The 25,767-nt window shown below is 35.7% G+C and overlaps 1 protein-coding gene across 1 annotated transcript in view; it reads left to right on the forward strand.

The window, feature by feature from the left end:
* Positions 1–1,023: 1,023 nt before the first annotated feature.
* Positions 1,024–25,767, forward strand: part of LOC107044017 (RNA polymerase II elongation factor Ell) — a 135,326-nt gene continuing 110,582 nt past the window's right edge. The window contains exon 1 of the mRNA XM_015265746.1: positions 1,024–1,777. Coding sequence (XP_015121232.1) covers positions 1,646–1,777 — 132 coding nt within the window. The 5' untranslated portion in view covers positions 1,024–1,645. The remainder of the gene's footprint in view (positions 1,778–25,767) is intronic.

Below are 25,767 nucleotides of genomic sequence, written 5' to 3' on the forward strand. Positions count from 1 at the left end.
AATTGTACACAGAGAGAGAAGCAAAAAGGATAAAATCAAATCCGTTGAGTATTTTATGAGATATTTAATTAAATATATTTACACATAAGATGGCATATCTCAGAAATCGTGTGGCCTATTGCACCCATCCAAATTATCAACCATTAGTATCATAAGAGCTAGGATCATATCAAATTTTAACATACCATCTCCATTTTTCTCAAGTTATTGTGTGTACAAGACAAGATTTTTCCTGAAAAAACGGAAAAACGGAAATATTTTCAAATTTTATGTCAAAGTGTATATATATTTTGACTGCTTTAGATAGAGGCCATCCAAACGAGTATTTTGAAAAAATAAAAATTGCTATCAGTGCAGTACTTTTTGAGATATTGAGGAAAGACGAAAGTTCAACATGTTGCTATATTTCAGGAACTACTGGACCGATCGGGCTGAAAGAGCGCGCTAAAGTTGAGCTTAATCATAGCTACAATGAGTCAAAATTTCAGATTTTTATCCACAAATTTCACTGTATTTATGCTGAATTTTTTAAAAATTAATCACCAAAAACCGAAGTTGTCACATACATACACACAGACATAACCCTAAAAACATTATTTCTTCACGTTTCATAACATTCTAGACCATTTGCAATCAAAATTCGAAAATCGAAAAATCGGTGAAATACAAGGCTTCCATCGGAAGCACAATGACAAAAGATCAGTTCTATACAAAAGTAAATGCATGTAAACTGTAATAATTGTAATGATACTGGTGGCATTCTGATAACTTCGCGATTTTTTTTTTAATGAAAAGAATTTATCGATAAACGCAATTCAAAGGCTGACAGTTACAACAAATATCCTAGATGTCCTCACAATCATTCTTCTCCTTTCTGTATCCGTCTATACTATATTAAACTTGTATTCCGACCACCATTCGAATACTACGGTGAGTCGTCTACTTATTGGCGCGGGTAGCTTTGGCGTTGTGTGACCCCGCCCACCAGGTGGCCGTTCGAAAGTCTGTAGTTGTGTAGTGTTCTTACGTACACGACACAGCAGACCTTTCTCTGTGTTTCCAACATCTCATTTGAAACAGTGAAGAGCTGTAAAGAAACCTAAAAATAATTATCTATCCTTCATCGAGAAATGGAGAAATAAGTTCATTAAAACGTCATGAATATGTAATCAACGGGAAAACCTTTTCTTTTTTTATGGTGGATCAGAAGGGAAATATTGTGAATCAAAGTCGTCTGGTGGAGATCTGCCAGCAGGTGAAGTACGACAGGGGGGTAGGAGTGGTTTAAAGACGAAGGAAAGTGCGTGAAATTAGTCTAATAACGTACATAATCAATCGAAGAGAATAAAGTGTTCAAAAATCAGTACATAAAAAAGGAAAAAAATTTTGAATCTTGTGAGACGTGTTGCGAAAAAAACGGTTTTTCAAGTTCCCATCGTCACCCATTGGGAGCTACAGTTGTTACATTAACCTCATCATTATTCAAACTCCATTAATTCATCGATAATTTAGTTATTCGGTGATTGTGAATGGATTCAACGAGGATAATTGACTGATATAAACGAGGAAAAAAAGAAAAAATCTGAGTGTTTAATTGACTAGCCGACGTCAGCTGGTCTTTCGGCGTGAGAGAATCAAGATAGAAATGGCGGCGCTGGTGGCAGGTGTCCAGTATGGTTTGTCATCGCACAACAATTTTCACGAGAATAAGTCTCTTATATTCGTTAAATTAACTGATTCCGCCCAACGAGCTATCGAGGATTTTCTCAAAAATCGGGTGAGTTATTTTTTACAATGTTGGATTATGCTTCATCATAATTCATTGGAGATACTTTAAATGTCATTGAATGGCACGATTCGCGTTCTCACGAGTTCTATTGTATCAGTGTCATAACGCATATGTATTGATCATTCATGCGTGTGTCAGGAGACTTATTGACCATATTTCGATTGAGAATCCGGAGAAATTTGATAGTATCATAGTACAGCCATTACCGAGGAATTTGAGGGAAATGGAGGAGTGACAATCATTGTGAATTACTATTTCCGTCCGTTTCATCTTTTCGACTTCTCCATTAATTAACCATTTTTTAAAGGAATAGTCATTCATTAATTTGTGGATATTGTAAATCTTTTCAGATTATCCATGAAAAGTGGAATGTGAGTAATTATCGAAAGGGTCCAACACTGAATTATGTAATATTGTGACATCCATTCACATTTTTTATTTTTTATCGAGCAGCCATCATAATTTACAATTAAAAATATAACAATATTTTTGATACAAATAGCATATTGTATGTATTCAAGGGTAGCAGCAGACGATCTTTTTCGCTTTTCTTTTGTCGTTCATCATTTTTTTCTTCTACTTGTATTTTAATGCTATCCACACCACCACTCGATAAGCTGTTTGCTTCTTGTAGGGAAAGTGAAAGGACATGTGAATGAAATTCATACATATGCTCGGCGGCACGAGGCGATTCTCGCTCTGAAAATTAGATTTTCGAGGGTTTCACTATTGAATTTGATGGTGCTAATTATGAGGTGTTGTTTTTATTAATAAGTGCCGGGTTTTCAGAGAATTGGAGGAGGTGGTATCGATGTTTTTCCGTTCCATATGTTGCAGATTTTTGGACCAAATAATGAAGAAAGAGGGGGATTGAAAGCTAGTGGGGGCATTAGAGTGCGAGGAGGCATTTATTGTCGAGGGAATAATTAGTCACTATATTCTGCATTTAAATGCCACATAGTCGGAATTTTTAACTGTTCAGGTGAATTAAATTTTTTTAGCTGTCTGGACTGTATTTGTTTCAGCCATTTTTATTCAAGAAATTCCATTGACGGTTTTCTCATTTTGGAACTTTTTTGTAAGAAAGAGATCATTAGTTTCTAGATAGAAGTTGTACGCGGATCTCGTCCCTGGCAAACATCACTGATATGTCCATAAGAATATACATAACGAGAACTGTAACTATCGAGGTTACATCCAAATTTATTTTTGTCTTCTCTTTTCTTGTTTGTTTGTCACGAAAATATTATTTTTCTTTTCCTCTTACGTCATTGAGAAATTCCACTTTCGGTTATGCGAATATTGAGAACAGATGAGAAAAACAGTAATATCTCAAATGGTGATAATTCATCAGAAATCATGAGCTAAAAACAAAATGTTTAATTCTTTTCAGGGAAATTTGCGTTGAATTGACGTTATTCAGCTTATTCAGGGATTATTGGCTGGATTTGAGGAAAAATTTCAGCGATCATTTCCTATGAAAAAATTATAAAAACTGCAAGGTTATCACTGATATGCCCAATTCTTCATGTATGTTAATAATGATTAGCTCTAGAAGGGAATGTGAAAATACATATGTTGTTGGTTGATAATTCCGTCTACTGAAAATAAATATTAAAGTAGTATAAATATAACTCAAATTTTTAAATAAATTATAAACGGGAGTTAAGAGGCAATGGTACTTATCATCGGAGTAAAAATTGGATTCCAAGTTTTTTCGTCGTCAGACGACTATTTAGCAAAACCCAAATTTTTATACTATAGATACCAAAATTATTGATGACGTGCGAATTAGGGTTTTGCTAAATAGTCGTCTGACGACGAATAAACTTGGAATCCAATTTTTACTCCGATGGTAAGTACCATTGCCACTTAATATAAAGAGAAACATTTTGGCCAAGTTTGTGATCAATCGGCAGTTTTTAGTATCATTAATAATGATTCATTGAGAAGTGTCAAAATAACAGTCTTGTGAGAAAATGAATGTTTTAAGGTTAGGGAGAAGATCAACATCTCGAAAAAATCATGAAAATCAGAAAAAAATTATAAAAATTCTATGCCCATAGAATTATTGTCTGTGTCAATTTTACGTGATAAATTATTTATCAAACAAATACCCTTCCCTGGGCCATTCTACAGTCATATCCAGCAATAACTAACACAATCGAAAATTAGATATACTTGACATTTTTTATATTAAAAAATACAATGATAGAACTGTAAATTTTGTGAATGACAGGAAAAAACTAGGGAATTCTTATGACAGATTAATCAGGTTTAAATAGTGACTAAAATTGGAGAAAATTTTATACTTTTTGGTACTTGATTTATTGGTTGAATATGTCTGGCTTGATGACTTAGGAAATATGATTTGAACTTTCTCACAACTTGATAATAATGGTAATCAACCTAGTGATGACTATAGCAAAAGTCTTTCGGTTAAATAGGTCAGGATTTGTATACCATATTCATTTATGAGTTTTTCAGTTGGTATTAAATTTTGATGATTCTAATTCGTTTAAATTTGGAAAATAAACTGAAGTAGTAGTAGTAGTAATTTATTCAAGAGATTCAAAGATCCCATCAGAGGGGTACAATAATAGTGTATATATAGTACAAATTTTGGCATAGTTATAGTTGTGCTTCTCCAATAGTCTAGGCTTATTTTTACAGAGGTATTTTCCATTCAGACAAAATCATTCCTTCCATTCAGATTGCAATCGATTGGCTCGAGTTGTCTTTCTTTATTTTCTTTGCGATTACTTACATCTTTATAGCTAACATACATACACTCCCTATAATTAATTTGCTCTGTATCAGTCAACTCCCCAATCCTTATTCTGCGTATCCCAAATTCTCTGTCTCAACGTTAACATACCGCTCATAAAATAATAAAAGGATTCACAATAGGAGGAACGAGTTTCAATAACCCGAAAAAAATCGGAGTTTGGATTGTCTGGGTTCAGGCAGTCCTGGAACATATGAGAAAGGTATTTTAAGCGTTCTTCAGAGAATGCAGTGCATTCAAATATCAAGTGACTTGGCGTTTCATTCTTTCCACTTGTGCAACAATAACATTGACCATTCAAATTTATTTTTACGATTCCTGAGATGTGGCTAACAAAACAACAGTGGATCGTTGGGAGTCTCACTTGAGCTAATACTTTTTTAACACATAGTAAATGCCTGTTCACCATATAGTTTACTATAACTTTTTTTACTATAACTTTACTATAACCTTTTTTGGAAAATAAACTGAAGTGGAATTGCGCTAAGTACGAATTCCAGGACGATAATTGTGATAAAGAGATAATTTTTGAGGGTGAAGTCCAATTTTTATTTTTTAGGTTAGAAACACTACAAATGACAGATTTATGTCATTTGCTGGTGAGGATATTTTTTAATATAGATGGAACAGATTAGGTAAGCTTGGTGAATGAAATTTTGTTTTAAATTTTTATTATTTTACAATATTTACCCCATCTTGAAATATTTATTTGTGATATTGTATTTTGTTGATTATTGTAGATAAATCAATTTGGCCCTGAAGAGTTTTCGATGAATTGTGTTAGTTATTGCTGGATATGGCCGCAGAATAGCCCACGGAAGAAGTTTTCTTTGATAATCGGAAGCGGTTGCTAAATCATTAATAATAAATAATTTATGATATTGAAGTTTGCAGATTGCGAAGAGAGAGAATTTTTGACATTGCATATCTTGCGAGAAAATGGCAATATCTGTAAAAAATCAAATTCAATGAGTCGGGTATGAAAAAGTTTGAAAGCGATAGTTCTCGGGTTGTTGAAATGTCATATAAAATTAATGATTAGGCTATTATACTAAAGAGAGATTTGTAAAAAAACAATCAACACGGAATAACTATTGCTAGAATTCGTCTATTTAAAAAACTCCAAATGTCGCATTTGGAGCTCAATAGAATCTCATTGCGATATTTTGTGATTTTTCGTTTTTTGTACCCGCGCACAACATATTCGCTGATGTGCAATAAAACTTTGACAAGCTGTAGTGCACCTATGAGGGCTCAAATTAAAAAAAAAAGTCACGTTTTAAAAATAAAAAAATCTTTTTGCGACTATTTTTAGAATTTTTTTTAACACTTCATCTATATTTTATGCAATGTTTACTTTCATGGAAATCATTAACATTAAATATTTCTGAAAATAATCCGTCAATTTTGACAATATTGCCACCAAATCCAAATCATATTGATATCTCAATGTGACTGTCTTCGAAAATGAAAGGCCGTCGTAACAATGTTGAAAATCCGAAGATTTCGACGGAAACATGCCAAAAACAGAGAATATCTTGTACAGAAATAATAATAATAATGATGATTATAATAATAATAATAATAATAATAATAATGATGGTGGGGTGGAGTGAAAGGTTATGATGGAATTCTCTATTTTTCGTGACTTTCATGATTTCTTTTTTACCACCCATAAAAAAAAACGAAATTGTTGCTAAACATAGGAAAACTAATTTTGCATGGGTAACTTATGTATGTTGAACCTCAATTATATCATACGTAAGGATGTTCTACGCCCTTCCCGCCAAAATTCACATTTTTTTCATTTTGCTGGTAAATTTACAATGGGATTGACGTGAAAAAATATACAGTTTTTGTATTTTGTCATTATGTAATGAATCACGGAGTTTCAAGTCGGTGCGAATATGTTCCTGCGTTTTTTATAAACTTTTAAAAAGAATCGTAAAACTAAACAAAATGTATGAAAATAATCGCACCACCACGAAACTTCGCGAGCCATTAAATAATGACAAGACGCAAAAACGTTATATTTTTTCGCGTCAATCCGATCGATAATTTGCCAGGAACAAAAAAAACCGTCAATTTTGGCTAAAGGGGTGTCGAACAGCCTTAACCATCATAGAGCATAACGCATCTGTGTCATTCGAAAGGACAATTCCATGCGTGCTGCAGCTTCCGTGGCGCCATCTATAAGGTTTTCAAATAGAACCGGGAGTCTATCCTTTATGTTTTGTTAACATTCTTTGTTTCTTGAAAATTTGGTATTGCTCTTTATTACTCTTACGAATTATGTGTTCAAAAACCTCACGACAATGCGCTTCCCTCCCCTCTCCCAACCCGCCATTGTTCATTTGTTCTTTGCAAACGACTGTATTTCATTCTCTCGAAGTTCGTGAATATCTTTTCTTGAGTATCCTGTAATTACGACAATTTTGATTGAAGTAAATAAATTGTTATCGACGCGACTGAGAGAATAAAGGACACAGATGAAATTCAATTATGAAGAAGCAATTGAAGCTCTGTTGTCTTGTACAAAGAGGCGTTCTGAGTTGGGTGCCGGCCCCACTGTTAAAGGAGTGTTTGGTCCAATTTGTGATTATTTAAAAATTCGTAAACGGGCTCGAGGAAGATTCCGTACTAATTTATTCTTTGCTTGAACAAAAGATGATCGAGGTTTCAAAACACAAGTACTCCAACGATTGAAGCAAAAAGAACAGAAAATTCCGAAGTGCAGTGCCAAAATACGTGATTGTGGTTCAGAAGAATTTTTAGCTAGTGAAGTAAGTGGTATTTCAGCCTCAGAGTCCGACAATGAATTTAATACAACAACAATTCGAAGGACGCTCAAACGACGAGATTATCACTACGTTGGTTCACTTGCTTTGAACAATGAGGATATTCTCCTCGATGGTAAATTGTTCTTCGAGCGAGTGCATAGTATTTTGAGGATGAAATTACCAGATACTTTAAAAATCACGTGCAGTTTACAATTCAAAGGGCACAAAGAACAGAACACTGACAAATTCTCGAATTTTGCTTCATGCAAGCAACCAAGTGGCTCGAAACATTTTAAATTTATTGGTAAGGTCCAAAAGTTTTGCACTCAAATTTACGTTTACACCACCCCTGATCAATGTGAACACAATGAGCCGATTGCGTATCAATTACGAGGGGAAGAGCGAGAGAAACTCAAAGAAAAATTAAAATTTTTGAAGCCTCATACAATTCATGAGGAGCTCATTCTCAATATGGATGTCACTAGCAAAACAAGAGGGAAATTACAAATTCACGCATTCTCTTAGTGTTATCCAAAAAGCAAAATCTGAAAAAATGTGTGAATCTGACTGTCATCCAAATGATGTAGCTGATGCTGTTTTGAGCATTGCCAAAGCGGGTGGCAATCACCCTTACATACGGCAATTTATTGCACCCTTCAAAATCTATTTAGGATGTCAAGAACAAATCACTTTCTTGAAACGCAATCCGGATTCGACTGTTTATTGGGATGCAACTGGCTGTGTAGTTAGGAAAACAGATTCTTATTCCAAAAAAGTGTATTATTATTCTGGCATCGTAAATATTGACCATAAACTTTTTCCTCTGCTGGAATATATAACGAATGATCACACCGCGAACTCGATCAGAGACTTCTGCAGACGCATCAGGGATTATTGGAAAGATTATGGAGTGACGTGACCCCCGTTTAAATTTTTCGTCACAGATTGGTCGTGGGCCAATGTAAACGCGTTGATGAGAGCCTGGAATGGCCTGATAGTGTTGGATTACCTGCAACTAGTCTATAATCAAATCCAAAATGATATACCCTTACCAGATCACATAATCCGACATTATTTTTGTTATTCTCACATTATGAAAATGGTCTCAAGATGGCTACATGGTAGGAAAATTGATGAGAAGAGGATAAAATTGTATCTGGAGGCCATGGCAGTGATCTCCCATAGCAGTGACTTGCAGGCCATAAGTAGGAATATTAGAGCACTCTTCACCATCTTAGAGTCTCAGATTGAAACTGATGAGATGACCACTGCTTTCACTCAACTCGCGCAATCGGCAAAGCCTCTAGAACCGGAGATCGCTCACGTTCTTAAAGTGATGAAACATGAAACCGACGATGTTGTAGCACAGAGCAAAGCCATGTATCAAAGGAGTCCCTTCTATCACTTTTTCTACCCCATTCGTCAGGAAGTCCAGATTATTATTGGGAACTCTCAGGGGCGAGGAAATGTCAATAAATACCAATCAGTCGAATTTGCTGAATATCTCATGAAAGAGCTGCTTCCTTATGCACCACTCTGGTCAGTTCTAGTGAGCCCTGACCATAAACATTTCGTCAACACTTCTGCGGAGAACCATTTCAAAGTGACGAAACTAGAAAATGAAAAAAATCTCAAGGCGTCGAGGTTTATCGCAAAAACCCACAATCATTTGCAAGCAGTTTACGAGCAATTGGCATTACCTGCTCCGAAAGGTTGTACAAAACGCACAACGAGGCGGATCAACGAAGCTGATAATGAGGAATCTGAGGAATATTGGAACCGTGGACCATCCCAACGTAACAAGACGCGAAAAACCTATGAAGAAGGGGAAGAATTCAAGAAAATCGCAGAGCAGCAAGTTCACAGGAAGTTGATATTCAGGGAGAATCAAACTATTGGAAACCCACAATATTACTATTACCCTCAGCCCCCGCGGAAGTTTTTTGTGCCTTCAATGAGTTCAGAGAACCTCGCCATGGACATCTCCATTACATCCAGAGAATACAACCCACTGTTCGGGAAGGCTTGGCTTAGCAATGATATAATTGATTACTGGGCAGCGATCAAGATAAGGTCTTCATCGGCTGATAGAAGAGTGGTTTATGTTTGCTGTGGTGTTGCGACATTTATCATTAAAGGGACTCAAATGAACGGTCAACCACTACCACCCAATTTCTACAAACAACTGCAAGACTCTTGGAAAGATAAATCTGTGATTTACCTCCCCTGCAATATTGACAATAAACATTGGATTTTGATTTACGTTGATGTCACACAGTCCATACTGTACTTTATGGATCCAGCGACTGATGTGATGAGGAGAACTGATAAAACGCGTGTCAATAATTTCGTCAAGTGCTACCAAAAGGTACAACGGACTAAGATCTCCGTGAATTATTTAACTTACATAAATTAATTAATTGTTGATTTGCAGGTTTTTCCTACATGTAAAAGACAATGGTCTACGAAAGTTCCTCCTCATCCACTACAACACGATGGTTATAATTGTGCAATTTTCGTATTTCACTTCATCGATCAAATTCTGTCTGGAAATATCGATCAGATTGCTAATTTCAATCCAGATGATAAACGAAAGGAAATCAGAGAGGGTATTTTAGAGAATTCATCGAATGTGAGGGACCTTTGTTTATATTGTGGGCGAGACGAGGCGAGGAGTTGGAGCAAAACTTGGGTACAATGCAAGAGGTGCGAGAGATGGGCAGAATTTTCGTGCCTAGACTATTTAAATTTGAAAGAAGCAGAATTGAGAGATGAAAATTTTAATTTCGAATGTGATTTGTGTATACGATGGTTCTCATTCAATCGAATTTGAGAATTTATACAAGAATGATTGGAAATGGAAATATTTACAAAATGTAAAATGATCCTAATACTGCCTTTCTCATTGTTTAAAAAAATAATTAATTTCTATTTGATTTTCCATTCTCAAAGTGTAAAATTTTGTTATGTTTATAGGATTTTATCATAAAAATTCAATTTCTATTTCTAGTATCCTTTTTTTATAAGCATTCCCTATTCAAGTAACGTCCCAAGTATATAAACATTTATCCTGTCGTTTAAAGCTTCAAATTTGATTCAAAATAAGACAAACAACGAAACTCACGTGAATAGTCGGAGACTAGTTGAACCTATCATGTAATTTCTCGCGATATCGTTATTTTCATGGGAGGTATTCAGTATTGAACACATCTGTTTTCCAAATTATTCGGATTTTCAACATTGGCACGACGGCATTTCATTGCCGACGATAGTCACATTGAGATATCAATATGATTCGGATTTTGTGACAGTATTGTCAAAATTGACGGATTATTTTAAGAGGTATTCAATGTTAATGATCTCCACGAAAATAAACATTGCATAAAATATAGATGAAACGTTAAAAAAAAATTCTAAAAATTGTTGCAAGAAGATTTTTTTATTTTTAAAACGTGACTTTTTTTTTTCAATTTGAGCCCTCATACGTACACTACAGCTTGCCAAAGTTCTATTGCACATCAGCGAATATGTTGTGCGCGGGTACAAAAAACGAAAAATGAAAAAATACCGCAATGAGATTCTATTAAGCTCCAATTGCGACATTTTGAGTTTTCTTAATAGACAAATTCTAGCAATAGTTATTCCGTGTTGATTGCTTTTCACAAATCTCTCTTTAGTATAATGGCCTAATTATTAATTTTATATCATGTTTCAACAAATCCGAGAACCACCACTTTCAAACTTTTTCATACCCGACTCATTGAATTTGATTTTTCACAGATATTGCCAATTCCTCGCGAGATATGTAATGTCAAAAATTCTCTCTCTTTGCAATCTACAAACTTCAATGTCATAATAATTTGNATTTCGTCAAGTGCTACCAAAAGGTACAACGGACTAAGATCTCCGTGAATTATTTAACTTACATAAATTAATTAATTGTTGATTTGCAGGTTTTTCCTACATGTAAAAGACAATGGTCTACGAAAGTTCCTCCTCATCCACTACAACACGATGGTTATAATTGTGCAATTTTCGTATTTCACTTCATCGATCAAATTCTGTCTGGAAATATCGATCAGATTGCTAATTTCAATCCAGATGATAAACGAAAGGAAATCAGAGAGGGTATTTTAGAGAATTCATCGAATGTGAGGGACCTTTGTTTATATTGTGGGCGAGACGAGGCGAGGAGTTGGAGCAAAACTTGGGTACAATGCAAGAGGTGCGAGAGATGGGCAGAATTTTCGTGCCTAGACTATTTAAATTTGAAAGAAGCAGAATTGAGAGATGAAAATTTTAATTTCGAATGTGATTTGTGTATACGATGGTTCTCATTCAATCGAATTTGAGAATTTATACAAGAATGATTGGAAATGGAAATATTTACAAAATGTAAAATGATCCTAATACTGCCTTTCTCATTGTTTAAAAAAATAATTAATTTCTATTTGATTTTCCATTCTCAAAGTGTAAAATTTTGTTATGTTTATAGGATTTTATCATAAAAATTCAATTTCTATTTCTAGTATCCTTTTTTTATAAGCATTCCCTATTCAAGTAACGTCCCAAGTATATAAACATTTATCCTGTCGTTTAAAGCTTCAAATTTGATTCAAAATAAGACAAACAACGAAACTCACGTGAATAGTCGGAGACTAGTTGAACCTATCATGTAATTTCTCGCGATATCGTTATTTTCATGGGAGGTATTCAGTATTGAACACATCTGTTTTCCAAATTATTCGGATTTTCAACATTGGCACGACGGCATTTCATTGCCGACGATAGTCACATTGAGATATCAATATGATTCGGATTTTGTGACAGTATTGTCAAAATTGACGGATTATTTTAAGAGGTATTCAATGTTAATGATCTCCACGAAAATAAACATTGCATAAAATATAGATGAAACGTTAAAAAAAAATTCTAAAAATTGTTGCAAGAAGATTTTTTTATTTTTAAAACGTGACTTTTTTTTTTCAATTTGAGCCCTCATACGTACACTACAGCTTGCCAAAGTTCTATTGCACATCAGCGAATATGTTGTGCGCGGGTACAAAAAACGAAAAATGAAAAAATACCGCAATGAGATTCTATTAAGCTCCAATTGCGACATTTTGAGTTTTCTTAATAGACAAATTCTAGCAATAGTTATTCCGTGTTGATTGCTTTTCACAAATCTCTCTTTAGTATAATGGCCTAATTATTAATTTTATATCATGTTTCAACAAATCCGAGAACCACCACTTTCAAACTTTTTCATACCCGACTCATTGAATTTGATTTTTCACAGATATTGCCAATTCCTCGCGAGATATGTAATGTCAAAAATTCTCTCTCTTTGCAATCTACAAACTTCAATGTCATAATAATTTGTTTATGTCGCGCCGTGCAATAAGTCGAGTTTATTGCACGCTGCGCTTCGCGCAGCCTGCTCAAAACTCGACTTCTGTACGACTTGACATAAAATATTAGAGAGCACTCGGTAATAAATTTCGTTTTCAACGAATGTGTAGTTTACAGGCCGAGCCGAAGGCGAGGTCTGTACACACATTCGTTGAAAACGAAATTTGTGCCCTTGTACTCTAATGTACTATTTTGGGTGCCTCGAAATAGGGTTATGTAGAAGTGGCAGCATTCTGTTGGTTAAGCGCTGACTAAAAAAATTATTGAAGTATGAATAATTGAAGGATTAATTCCTCACATTCGTCAAATTCAGAATTTATATAAAAAATTATCAATGAAGAATAACTATTTTTTTGAGCATTTCAAAATTATTTTTCCTCGTTACACGCAGCAACTCAACTGGAGTCTATTTATACTAATGTGAACAGGTTAATTGCTGGACGGTTAAGGGAAATTCGAGTTTCGTGGTAGAATCTAAAATAAAAGAATCACCTAAATGGGGATATGATGGCTTCCATACTTTCAAGAATGATTTAATTAGCAGTAAAAAACTATTTGAAGTGACAATAACAAAACAAAGAATAAGTGAATTAAGAAATAGTTGAACGCAGCGGAAACCCCTGATTTCTGGACGACTGGGCCGTATTTTTTTAATTTATTAAATGTCGATCAATGGAAAAAATAATTGATCACATGATTACACACGAGTAATATTATTGAAAGGCTCACTTTTTTGATAGTTCCTGAGATTCACTCCTTTTTTAGTCCTTCGAATAATTAAGAAAAGTAACTAATATCAAAACTGAGAATATCTGCTCAGGAGATTTTTGAGGTTGTTAATGGAATTATATGTGGAGGATCAACAGGTGGAAGGATGATTAAATGTCCGCGAACATAATTGAATTTTCTGAATTAGGAGGTGAAGAGAAAAAACTGACTGAAATTGTATTTACATGGAAATGATAGGACCTCCCTCATGCTCCAACGGTAAGAGGAAAACTTCGAAGCGACTGTACGCTGTAGGGGCTGAATCTATAAAATTTATGGAGAATAGAGAATACTTTGAAAAATGTTAAGAAATGAGTTGAATCTACTTCATCAAAAGGGGAGTGTGATTCAGTCATTTCTCTTAAGGGGAGAATACTATGAGTTTTAAAAGTCGCGAACTACTGGAATGAGATTTCTCATACATCGAAGATCGATTATATATTTCTAAAAAGGAATAATTAGTGTAAAAAAAACGAATTGTTTATTGTGCGTTTAAACTGCAAACGTGTAAAATGTTAAAAATAGTCCAGGGCCTCCAATTGTTGAGCTACAGAGGTTTTTTTTTCAAAATTTTCAGAAAAATGTGTGCAATAACAATTCCGAATTAGTTTTTTGAAGTTGAACTCCTACACAGCTAATTTCGTTATTTTTTCAATAAAAAATTGCACCATTCATGTAAAATAGCCCGAAAAATATTTCCGAAAGAATCGAGAATATATTTTTAATATTTTAAGGATCATTTTTCAGCCTATTTTACATGAACAACGCCAATTTTTATATTAAATAAAATGAAATTAGCTGTGTAGGAGTCGAATTTCGAAAGACGAATTCATAATTGTTACTGTACACATTTTTTTTCAAAATTTTTGAAAAAAAACCACTGTAGCTCAAAAATTGGAGGCCCTGGACTATTTTTAACATTTTAGGCGTCTGCGGAGCAAACGAACAATAAACAATTGAATTTTTTGGCACTAATTATTGGTTGTTAGACATATGTAATATGTAATATGTAATCAATCTTCAATGCATGAGAACTCTCACTCCAATATCCTTCGATTTTCAAAGCTCATAGTAGTCTCCCATTAATCCTCTAACGTGAAAAGGGTAGTAGGACGCTGGAGTGGGGACGCCGGCATTCCACATTGACGACTATAGAGTGGGGATGTTGGAATTTATTTTAAGAGGTAACAGAAGGCCATTTCCTGCGCAAAGTTACTAATATTCTTGGCATCCAAAGCACATTGATCTTCATCATCATCTCCTGGAGATTAATGTGCTTTGATTTGTAAAAATATCGATAACTTTCGGCAGGAAATTTGTACAAAAATTTGGAAAATTAAGGGCATTCTGTTACTCTTTAAAGGGTTAAGGAAACGTATCCTTCATAGGAAGGTTCCACGTCTCTTCATCTGCGCTTTTTACATAACGTAACAATTATTTAGTTGTTTTTTCCATATTTTAAACAGCGCGCAATCAATTTCAGCTATTAAAATCGGCGATCTCATTTTTGAACTCTAGTGCGAAATGTATTTCCGTTCCAGGAAAAATATTCAGTTTCACCTCCCCCAAATATCCATATTTTTTATATCACGTATCATGCATCATTTGACAGCAGCTGATAATTTGATCGATTGAACAGGTGCTTATCTACTATCTCTACAGCGCTTGTATAATTGACGTCTGTTGGGAATTTTTTTTTTACTGCGTAGTGTAGATTTGTTGAACGCAAGCATTTCATTGAAAAGTGAAATTAAATATTTAGTCCAAAAATAATTACGAATTCATCATGTTTTTCAATTTAATGTTCTTCGCAAATTTCTTCTTCGTTTTTCCTGCTAAGGATGAACAATATGAAGAAATATTAATTGCATAAATTTGAGGGTAAAAAAGTTCAGTGAAAGTTATAGATTGGTTAGATGTCTCGTGCACGAGAAAATTTTACAAGAATAAACATCTGTTCTTTATACGAAATATCTACAAAATCTACATAGCTCCGTAAAACAAAGTGACAAAATTCTGAAATTTCGCTGACATACAAGGAAAAAATATATTTTTTTTAATGAAAAAATTGCGCTCATCAGATTGCTCAGCTCTTTTTTATTGTTATTTTGAAAAAAGAACACGAAAAAAGTGAGGTTAAACGTTGTGGAATCCTCCTAGACACTGAAATTGTTCGAACACACTGTATGGGGAATTTCAATTTCTGAGACCTAGAATAGTCTGTAATAGAGAAATCGCCTTGAAGTAGTATAAACATACCTCGAGTTTTGAACATTTAAATCTAAAATAAATTCCAAACGAAAGCTAATAATGATAGAAACATTTTGGTTGAGTTTGCGCTGAATCGACAATCTAGTATTGTCAACGATAATTTAGGACTGCAAAAATAATGCAGAGGAGAAAATTAACTTCGAAGTTAAGGAAAAAATTAAACGCTGGCCATGCCGTCGACAGGGGAATATTTTTGAATGTACAGGGTTGCCACTGATCGGATCGCCCCAGTCAACCGAGCGACTATTGTTTAAAAAAATTATTGAAGACAGAATTTAGAAGATTAATTTCTTACGCTCATCGAAGTTAGAATTCATGGGAAAAATTGTCAATGATGAATAAATTATTTTTTGGACTTTTTGAATTTATTTTTTCTCGTTCCACTCAATGACTCAACTGGAGTTTATTCAAACTACTTTAACAGGTAACGGACCCCTTGTGGATGTGGGATCTTGAATTATTTTTTCTCTCATAATTGTTGATTTTTATGAACAGAAAAACTTCAAGTACTACACTATCTAGTAATGAAGAGACTAAAGTTTTTTGGTAAAAAAAATTATTAAATATAAATAAGAGTGGGAAATTGCTTTTATCTTCATATAGGATCATTCTCTTCTATCGTGTATCATTTGTCGTTGTATTTTATTTTGTTCAACTGAATTATATTTCTTTTTCAATCAGTTGTGTAAATTTTTTTTTACGGCGTCCGGATCCCTTCCCGGTCTCACTCGACACGTCTATCTAACTCTATGCATGCAGCTGTGGATTCTACATTGTATCGCATTCGCACTCCTGTAGAACATGGAAGTAGCATAGGAAACCACAGGAAACCCATGTCGGTATAGGCGGTTACTCTATTGGCAACCTCCCGCTCGCCGGAGCCTCAAGTTGAAAAATTTGATGCCACTTGGGTTCGAACTCTCAACTTTCCGTTCACTAGACTTGCGTCTAGCCCAGTGATAGACATCTACATCAATCATAATTACCGTTAAATTGTGAAGTGGTTAATTTTTAACATAAATCTCAAACTTTTAAATATTAAATTAATCATCAATTTGTACATCCAAATTTTGAAATATTCTATTAACCAATAATTTAGGTAGGAAGATTGACGATTATTTCGATGATCGAAAATTGAGTACCTAAATTTAGAATTACCTAAAACTAAAAATTACATTTCGATATTATCAAAAATTTTATTCACCATTAATCGGAAAATTTAGTTATTAAATTCTATAATATTTTAAATTTGTTAAATATAGTTAAACTTTGAACAATATAAGGAGATAATCCTTCTTAACATTGTCAAAATCTAATATTATTGGTCATCCCTGGTCTAGCCCACGCACTCGGCTACCGACTTCGGTTGGGCGGTGGAAAATGTCCTCAAATACCAATGTCCCCAAATTCTCAAAATTCGTGGCTGTTTCGGAGCTTTAGATTCAACAAACAATTTCATTTGGCTAAAAATTTGTCTATCCGCGTTAGGATCATTAAATGGAATAAATGATGGATATTTGTGAAAGATCGCTGATATGTATAATATTGATTGATATCCTTTGGAATATCAAATTTATACCGGTGGCCAAATGGAATTTAAATAACTCTCGAAAGATAATATGTATTTATTCAATCCCAAATTAATTTCATATTTCTCCCGAAACTTATGAAAGTCTGGGGATATAAGTGGGTGTTATTTCTACTTTCGAGAGAAAAATGGGAATTTGGTGGATGTACAATAAAGTTCCCAATTTCTCCCGATATTTGATCGGCACAAAACAAGTTACACGATAAATGGGGGATTTTCACAATCGCGCAAAAAGAAAGGTGCATCAGTCCGCAAAAGTCCCGAATGTCTCTTGATAAATGATAGGATCATAAATAAATTCCGAGATATTTTTTCCTTACTGTAAAGGGAAAATGAAAGTTCTGTTCACTAAATTTTAGGTTTTTTTCCGGTGCATAATAAGCATATAAACATATTTCGGAATAATGTTTATTATATAAATAAAGTCGTCTTGTAACTTATTTATATACCTATTTTGTGTGCAAAGAATGGACTGCAAAAAAACTGACTTTAATTGGCATGAAAATTTTCTTTCTTTTATTGACGATTTTTGGTGAAAGTTTCAGATTAAATAAACATGCATTTTTGACTAATTAACGACTGAAAAAAACAAATTTTCTCATTTAAACTGCGTATCACTAAAGGTCATGACCGTATCACTAAAGGGCATGACGTCTCATTTTGAAGATTGTTTCTTGTTTTTTAGTGTGTAAAAGGGCGATTTGATAGCTTCAAACCCCGCCGAGATATTGAGATCAATTTGAAACAAGAAAAATTAATTTTTAAAAACGAGTAATTAAAAAAAAAGATTATTCACTCAATTATTAATGTTTTTCAATTGTTTTTTCCTGAAAATTTTCGTCGCATGGCCAACTTTTTGAATAAAAATTGAGAAGAACATCCCCAGTATCAGCTTTTTGACCTGTTGATTTGACGCAGATCTGCTAAATTACATATTTATTAAATCTACTCAAAATTGGGTAAAATACCCAATCTATTTATTGATGAAAAATTTTTATCAATAACTGTAGAGGAATTAATTTATTAATTTATTTATTTCTTAATTTATTTGTGCAAAACCTCAAATTTTACGAGGGGCTCATTTTGTCTTGCTATACATTTTGCCATTTTGTTCCCTTACCTATTATGTGTCGAAAAAAATTCGTAATTGAATGCATTCAATCTCCTACTTCTCCCGAAAGTAGGAAAAAATGTTTATCATAGAATTTATTTATGTTCCTCTAATGTATCGAGAAAAATTCGGGATTTTTTGGGGATGGATGCAATTTCTTTTTTTCTTCGAGATTGTGAATATCCCAACTTCATTACATATTTGTCGCGACAATGTGGGAAAAACTCATTCCTATCTTGGAATTTATTTACATACTTATTATAGTATCGGAAGAATTTCAGAATTAAATTAATATAACGCCCATTTTTTTCTTTTCTTTCTTTCATCCGGAATTTGTTTCGATACAGCTTCTTTGCTTCTTCCGAGATTGTGGAAATTCCCAATTTATTCCGTAATTTGTTTTATATCGATCAAATATCGAGAGAAATTGTCAACTCCATTCTGAATTCATGAAGCTCCCATTTTTCTTCCGAGAGTAGACATAACACCCACTTATATCCCCAGACTTTCATAAGTATCGGGAGGAATATGAAATTTATTTGGGACTTGAATAAATACATATTATCTGTTGGAAGTTATTTAAATTCCAGTCGGGCATCGGTATAAATTTGATACTCTAACGGAATTTGTACATGTTCCGGATCTCCTATAAACATCCATCATTTGTTCTATCTAACGAACCTTTGGAACCTTCCCAGAAATTTTTAGACAAATGAAATTATTTGCTCAATTTAAGGCTCTGAAATTTCCGTGGATTTTCACAATTTGAGGAAATTTTCCGCCACCCCATCTGTTGTATTACATTTTTTATGGAATTTCTTGTAGAAATCAAATGAAAGAATGATGCTCGGGCTATGTTATCTTGGAACTTTGATAAAGTGGCATATAGACTTTTTTCCTGTATAATTAAACAAATTCATTTGATTACCTTTTTTCATGTATAATCAACTTAATTTGAAGCTTCATATTTGAAGAACCGTAAAAATAACTTTATATCATTAGGCCCGATAAACCGCGATTCTAAACTCGCTTCGCTCGATTAGATCGCGGTTTTCGGGCCCAATGACATAAAGTATTGTATGCCACACGGCGATAAAAGTATTATTTGGCGAATGTGGCTTTATAATCCGAGCCGAAGGCGAGAATTATAATCGCCTAATGACATAATCTACTATTATCGCCTAATCTACTATATCTGACGAATGTGATTATCAGGGCCCGGAAGTTTGTGTCGCTAAAATCATGGGGGTGCCGTGCCTGAATCGAACAATGAAAAAAAAAAACAAAACAACTGGAATGTCAGAAAATTGGAGGTTGCGTTTGATTTAATTTTCTGAAATTGATGTTTTTTCTTCTTTTTTTTTCAAATACTTGAAATTTTATTCGGGTGTAAAGAGGGGGGGAATGGGATGATCTATAATTATAGTATCGAATTGATAAATAGAGTCCCTGTCCTAAATGACGGGAAAATTATGTGAAAATAGTGTACATTGCCACACTATATTCACATAATTTTCCCGGCAATATACTCCACAGCCTCTTAGATTCACCCTAGGTGAATTTATTTTATTGGAGATGTTGGAGAGGATAACTATAGCCATCCTGGAATGTGTCCTAGGTGGACACCTGTTGGGACTGCTGGAAAAAAGCCTCTTAGGTGTCCTTCTGAGTGTCCTAGGTAGAATCCTGTTGAAACTGATGGGAAAAATTCTTCTTAGTGTCTTTCTGAGTGTCCTAGGTAGAATCCTGTTGGAACTGATGGGAAAAATCCTTCTTAATGTCCTGAGTGTCCTAGGTAGAATCCTGTTGAGACTGCTAGGAAAAATCATTCTGGGTGTCCTTCCGAGTGTCCTTGGTAGATTCCTGTTGGGACTGCTGGGGAAAATCCTTCTAAATGTCCTTCTGAGTGTCCCAGGTGGAATCCTGTTGGGACTGCTGGCAAAAATCCTTCTAGGTGTCCTTCCGAGTGTCCTAGGTAGAATCCTATAGGGACTGTTGGGAAAAATCCTTCTAGGTGTACTTCCGAGTGTTCTTGGTAGATTCCTGTTGGGACTGCTGAGAAAAATCCTTCTAGGTGTCCTTCTGAGTGTCCTAGGTATAATCCTGTTGGAACTGATGGAACAAATCCTTCTAGGTGTCCTTCGTGTCCTAGGTATAATCCTGTTGGGACTGTTGGGAAAAATCCTTCTAGGTGTCCTTCCGAGTGTTCTTGGTAGATTCCTGTTGGAACTGATGGGAAAAATCCTTCTAGGTGTCCTTCTGAGTGTCCTAGGTGGAATCCTGTTGAGACTGATGGGAAAAATCCTTCTGGGTGTCCTTGGTAAAATCCTGTTGGGACTGCTGGGAAAAATCCTTCTAGGTGTCCCTCCGAGTGTCCTTGGTAGATTCCTGTTGAGACTGCTGGGAAAAATCCTTCTAGGTGTCCTTCCGAGTGTCCTAGGTAGAATCCTATAGGGACTGTTGGGAAAAATCCTTCTAGGTGTACTTCCGAGTGTTCTTGGTAGATTCCTGTTGGGACTGCTGGGAAAAATCCTTCTAGGTGTCCTTCTGAGTGTCCTAGGTAGAATCCTGTTAAGACTGCTGGGAAAAATCCTTCTAGGTGTCCTTCCGAGTGTCCTTGATCGATTCCTGTTGGGATTGCTAGTAAAAATCCTTCTAGGTGTCCTTCCGAGTGTCCTTGGTAGATTCTTGTTGGGACTGCTGGGAAAAATCCTTCTAGGTGTCCTGGGTGTCCTAGGTAGAATCCTGTTGAGACTGATTGGAAAAATCCTTCTTAATGTCCTTCTGAGTGTCCTATGTAGAATCCTGTTGGGACTGCTGGGAAAAATCCTTCTAGGTGTCCTTCTGAGTGTCCTAGGTAGAATCCTGTTGAGACTGCTGGGAAAAATCCTTCTAGGTGTCCTTCCGAGTGTCCTAGGTAGAATCCTGTAGGGACTGTTGGGAAAAATCCTTCTAGGTGTACTTCCGAGTGTCCTTGGTAGATTCCTGTTGGGACTGCTGGGAAAAATCCTTCTAGGTGTCCTTCTGAGTGTCCTAGGTAGAATCCTGTTGAGACTGCTGGGAAAAATCCTTCTAGGTGTCCTTCCGAGTGTCCTTGGTAGATTCCTGTTGGGACTGCTGGGAAAAATCCTTCTAGGTGTCCTTCTGAGTGTCCTAGGTATAATCCTGTTGGAACTGATGGAACAAATCCTTCTAGGTGTCCTGAGTGTCCTAGGTATAATCCTGTTGGGACTGTTGGGAAAAATCCTTCTAGGTATCCTTCCGAGTGTCCTTGGTAGAATCCTCTTGGAACTGATGGGAAAAATCCTTCTAGGTGTCCTTCTGAGTGTCCTAGGTATAATCCTGTTGAGAGTGATTGGAAAAAATCTTCCTAATGTCCTTCTGAGTGTCCTTGGTAGAATCCTGTTGAGACTGATGGGAAAAATCCTTCTTAATGTCCTTCTGAGTGTCCTTGGTAGATTCCTGTTGGGACTGCTGGCAAAAATCCTTCTAGGTGTCCTTCTGAGTGTCCTAGGTAGAATCCTGTTGAGACTGCTGGGAAAAATCCTTCTAGGTGTCCTTCCGAGTGTCCTTGGTAGATTCCTGTTGGGACTGCTGGGGAAAATCCTTCTAGGTGTCCTTCTGAGTGTCCTAGGTATAATCCTGTTGAGACTGATTGGAAAAATCCTTCTTAATGTCCTTCTGAGTGTCCTTGGTAGAATCCTGTTGGGACTGCTGGGAAAAATCCTTCTAGGTGTCCTTCTGAGTGTCCTAGGTAGAATCCTGTTGAGACTGCTGGGAAAAATCCTTCTAGGTGTCCTTCCGAGTGTCCTTGGTAGATTCCTGTTGGGACTGCTGGGGAAGATCCTGCTAAATGTCCCTCTGAGTGTCCCAGGTGGAATCCTGTTGGGACTGCTGGCAAAAATCCTTCTAAGTGTCCTTGTGAGTGTCCTAGATAGAATCCTGTTGAGACTGATAGGAAAATCCTGTTGGGACTGCTGGCAAAAATCCTTCTAGGTCTCCTTCTGAGTATTCTGGGGAGAATCGTGTTGGGACTGCTGGAAACAATCAGTCTAGGTATCCTTCTGAGTGTCTTAGGTAGAATCCTTCTGGGAATACTGAAAAAAATCATTTTGGTTGTCGTTGGGAAGTTTTAAGTGGCATCCTGTTGGATCGTCCACTTGATGAATTCACTATGAATCGTCCTATGCTAGACAATGTAAACTTATATAAAATCAGTATCTGATATGAACATTAATATTATTCAACTGCCGAGGTATTGTGTCCTTCTCTTGTAAATGCTGCAACTGACAAATTGAATAAACTAAATCTCAATCAGAAATTCTCTTCAATTAGCATTTCGATAGAAAATTTCTCCCTCCTCCGAATCAGCCTTTCAAGCAGGAACTTTTACGTGGAATAAATAGTCGCATATATTTAACTAGCTTGACACAATGCAGAATTACTGCTCAAGTTGAACTATTGGGAATACAGGACGACGGGAATGGAGTTCTATTTGATGAAACGTAAAGTGGGATAATATTCTTCCTATTAAAACATGAGATAATCAATTGACTGAAGATGTTAGCAAGAGAAACATGTTTTTCCGTTTTTTTTTTGGTAACCGGAATTTTTCCAACCTTTAATACACCTCCAATGTGTCATTGACTTTCTCAGTTAGGATAAAATGGATTGTTTCGACAGCATGTGCCGAATATGTTTGAGCCGGCAGCAGCCATTCATCAGTATATTTGGAATCGAGGGTGAAAATCAACAATTACGTGCCAAAATGAGTGTGTGTTTATCGATTCAAGTGAAAGAACTACATCAAGAACTACTACATCCGAACAAATTTGCGCCNAGGGCGAAGATACATGCCACACCGGGCCCAATGATGAGATAGACATTTCAATGGGCGCAGTTGAAATGTGGATTGAAAATCACGAGACGACCAAGAGCGTGGGCGACGAAGAGGCTGCCATGGTTTGCGGAAATGACGATGAAGATGCTGTAGATGACAAGCCTTCTAAATAGGATGAATATGCACGGTTATCAGCAGCTGAACATTCTGCGTTAGAGGAATCATCAACTGAAGATGTCAGTGAGGTAATCATAATGAGTAGTATGAAGCTGGAGCAACTACATTGATGTTGAATTTCAAGTTCAGAAATGAATTTAATAGATCGATGGATGAATGAAATTATTTGATATCTAATTGGATAAACAAATACATTTTCAACAGTGCCATGGAGAAAGCGAAGACAGAATTCAAGCAAAGGCAGCGGATGAAGTAGATATTTCAACGGGCACAGCAGCCGAGTGGATTGAAGATCCAGAAAGTCCTGAACGTATAGAGGATGAAGAGGCTGTTATGTTTTACGAGGATGATGATCACGATGCTACGAATCGAACATATGTTGAAGAGGATGAATATGGACTGTTGCCAATTGCAGACTCGGTGACAGAGGAAACAAACAGAAGACCGTGAATACAAATCACCATCAGTTGGGACAGAATACGAATGTGAATCCTGTCTAGCTACATTTCGACTGATGCGTGATCTGAAGAGGCATCTTAAAATACATGTTTCGGGGAAAATATTCACATGCGAAAAGTGTGAATATGAAACTCTGTATTTTCTGATCTGCGAAGTCACTCCCTTCGCCATACTGATATTGCTGAGTCATTGCATAAGTGCAGCACGTGTGATCAGTGTTTTCGTAAAGCATCTGACCTCTCTGACCACGAAAACTTTGATTTGAATTTACGGTTACACGAGTGTACATGGTGTGAGGAAACCTTCCATTTCAAGAGGCAATTGTATATTCATGTTCGTACGCAACACTCAGATACGAAGAATGATATTAATATTGTGAACCAGCTGGAATTCAGCTGTGATCGGTGTGAAAAAATTTATAAAAGCGCAGCTGCTCTACGCATACACGCAAGAGTTCATGACGCTGATAAATCATTCAATTGTGTATTATGCGACAAACATTTCAGCACGGCTTATCACTTGAAAGTGAACAATCGAGTACATAGTAGTGAAAAGCCTTATGAATGTAAAAAATGCCACAAGAAATTTTCACAAAATTCACTCCTCATTCGCCATCGTCAAATCCATTCTCAAGAAAGGCTCCACGTATGTCACAAATTCAAAAAAACATTTAGGCGTAAGGATAATCTGAGAGTTCACGAGAAAAATTGGGGTCGTATTCTGATGGTTATGCATTGAGTAATTGAGCATTCGATTAACGTGATCGTGTGACTGCTGCTGAGAAGGTTTCGTGTGATATATTACTCTGATTTATGGATACTTCAAATTTTAAGGCAGTAATTTCAAAGTCGAGTACATGGAGTTTGGTATTTCATATTAGTTCGTATTGATTCATTAAGTAATTGTGTTGCATTTCAATAAAATCATGTTCATTTCTACTATTTATCAAAGGGATCTGGTATAACTGATGGGAATAAAATGGGGGATGTAGTCATTCCGAAAATCGATTCTACAACACCCCGTGCGTCAACCGGCATTTGGCACACGTTGTGCATTGCAGAAATCACCATCACTCGTGTGTCAATGAGCATTTTAATGAGCACGTTTAGACGCTCATCGTTTAAAATACTATTTCACTATTTCCTTCAACTTCTTTATGAATGTGCGTCTCAGTGCGTGGGTTAGCAATTATGTCTGTGTGCTGGCGTCTTCAGGTTACTTGAACCTGATCAGATTCTCAGCAAAAAAGATTCAGCAGTTCTTCCGGTATTTCAATACATTTTTATTTGTCGAAAATTCGCATTTTTAACTCATTGTTTTTCGAAAAATCATCAATTCGTTGACCAAAATGATGAATTGAAGAGCGATTGGTGTGAACCCTAATGGGTTGCACCAACTCCACTCTTTGTACTCAGATTTCTCCATTCCTGTTTTCCTTCAGTTTCTAACATCAAATCGATCAAAATGTTCTATGAAATCTACCGCAGTTTTCAGTCCGTTTTCAATTGTTTCAAATGTACCCTGAATTTGTTCACGTACTGAAGAGAATGTCAAATAAAGCCAGTCTCGCGTAACCCCCATTTGAAGAGAAATAAGAACTGATGCCGAGGGCAAGAGTTAATGTTAATCAACGGTGGCGGAATATTTCACAACAGCTTCAAATTCCACCGAACCACTATGAGGTGGTGGGTGCGCAGCTGATATGTTTGAAATGTTGGGCGCGTCCTACTCTGACATTAACGAGTGTTGAACGTCACGAAAATTCACGGGGACATCTCGCAGCC

Source organism: Diachasma alloeum, unplaced genomic scaffold, assembly GCF_001412515.2.
Source record: "Diachasma alloeum isolate Michigan unplaced genomic scaffold, Dall2.0 Dall_scaffold_00661, whole genome shotgun sequence".
NCBI classification, from domain to species: Eukaryota; Metazoa; Arthropoda; class Insecta; order Hymenoptera; family Braconidae; genus Diachasma; species Diachasma alloeum.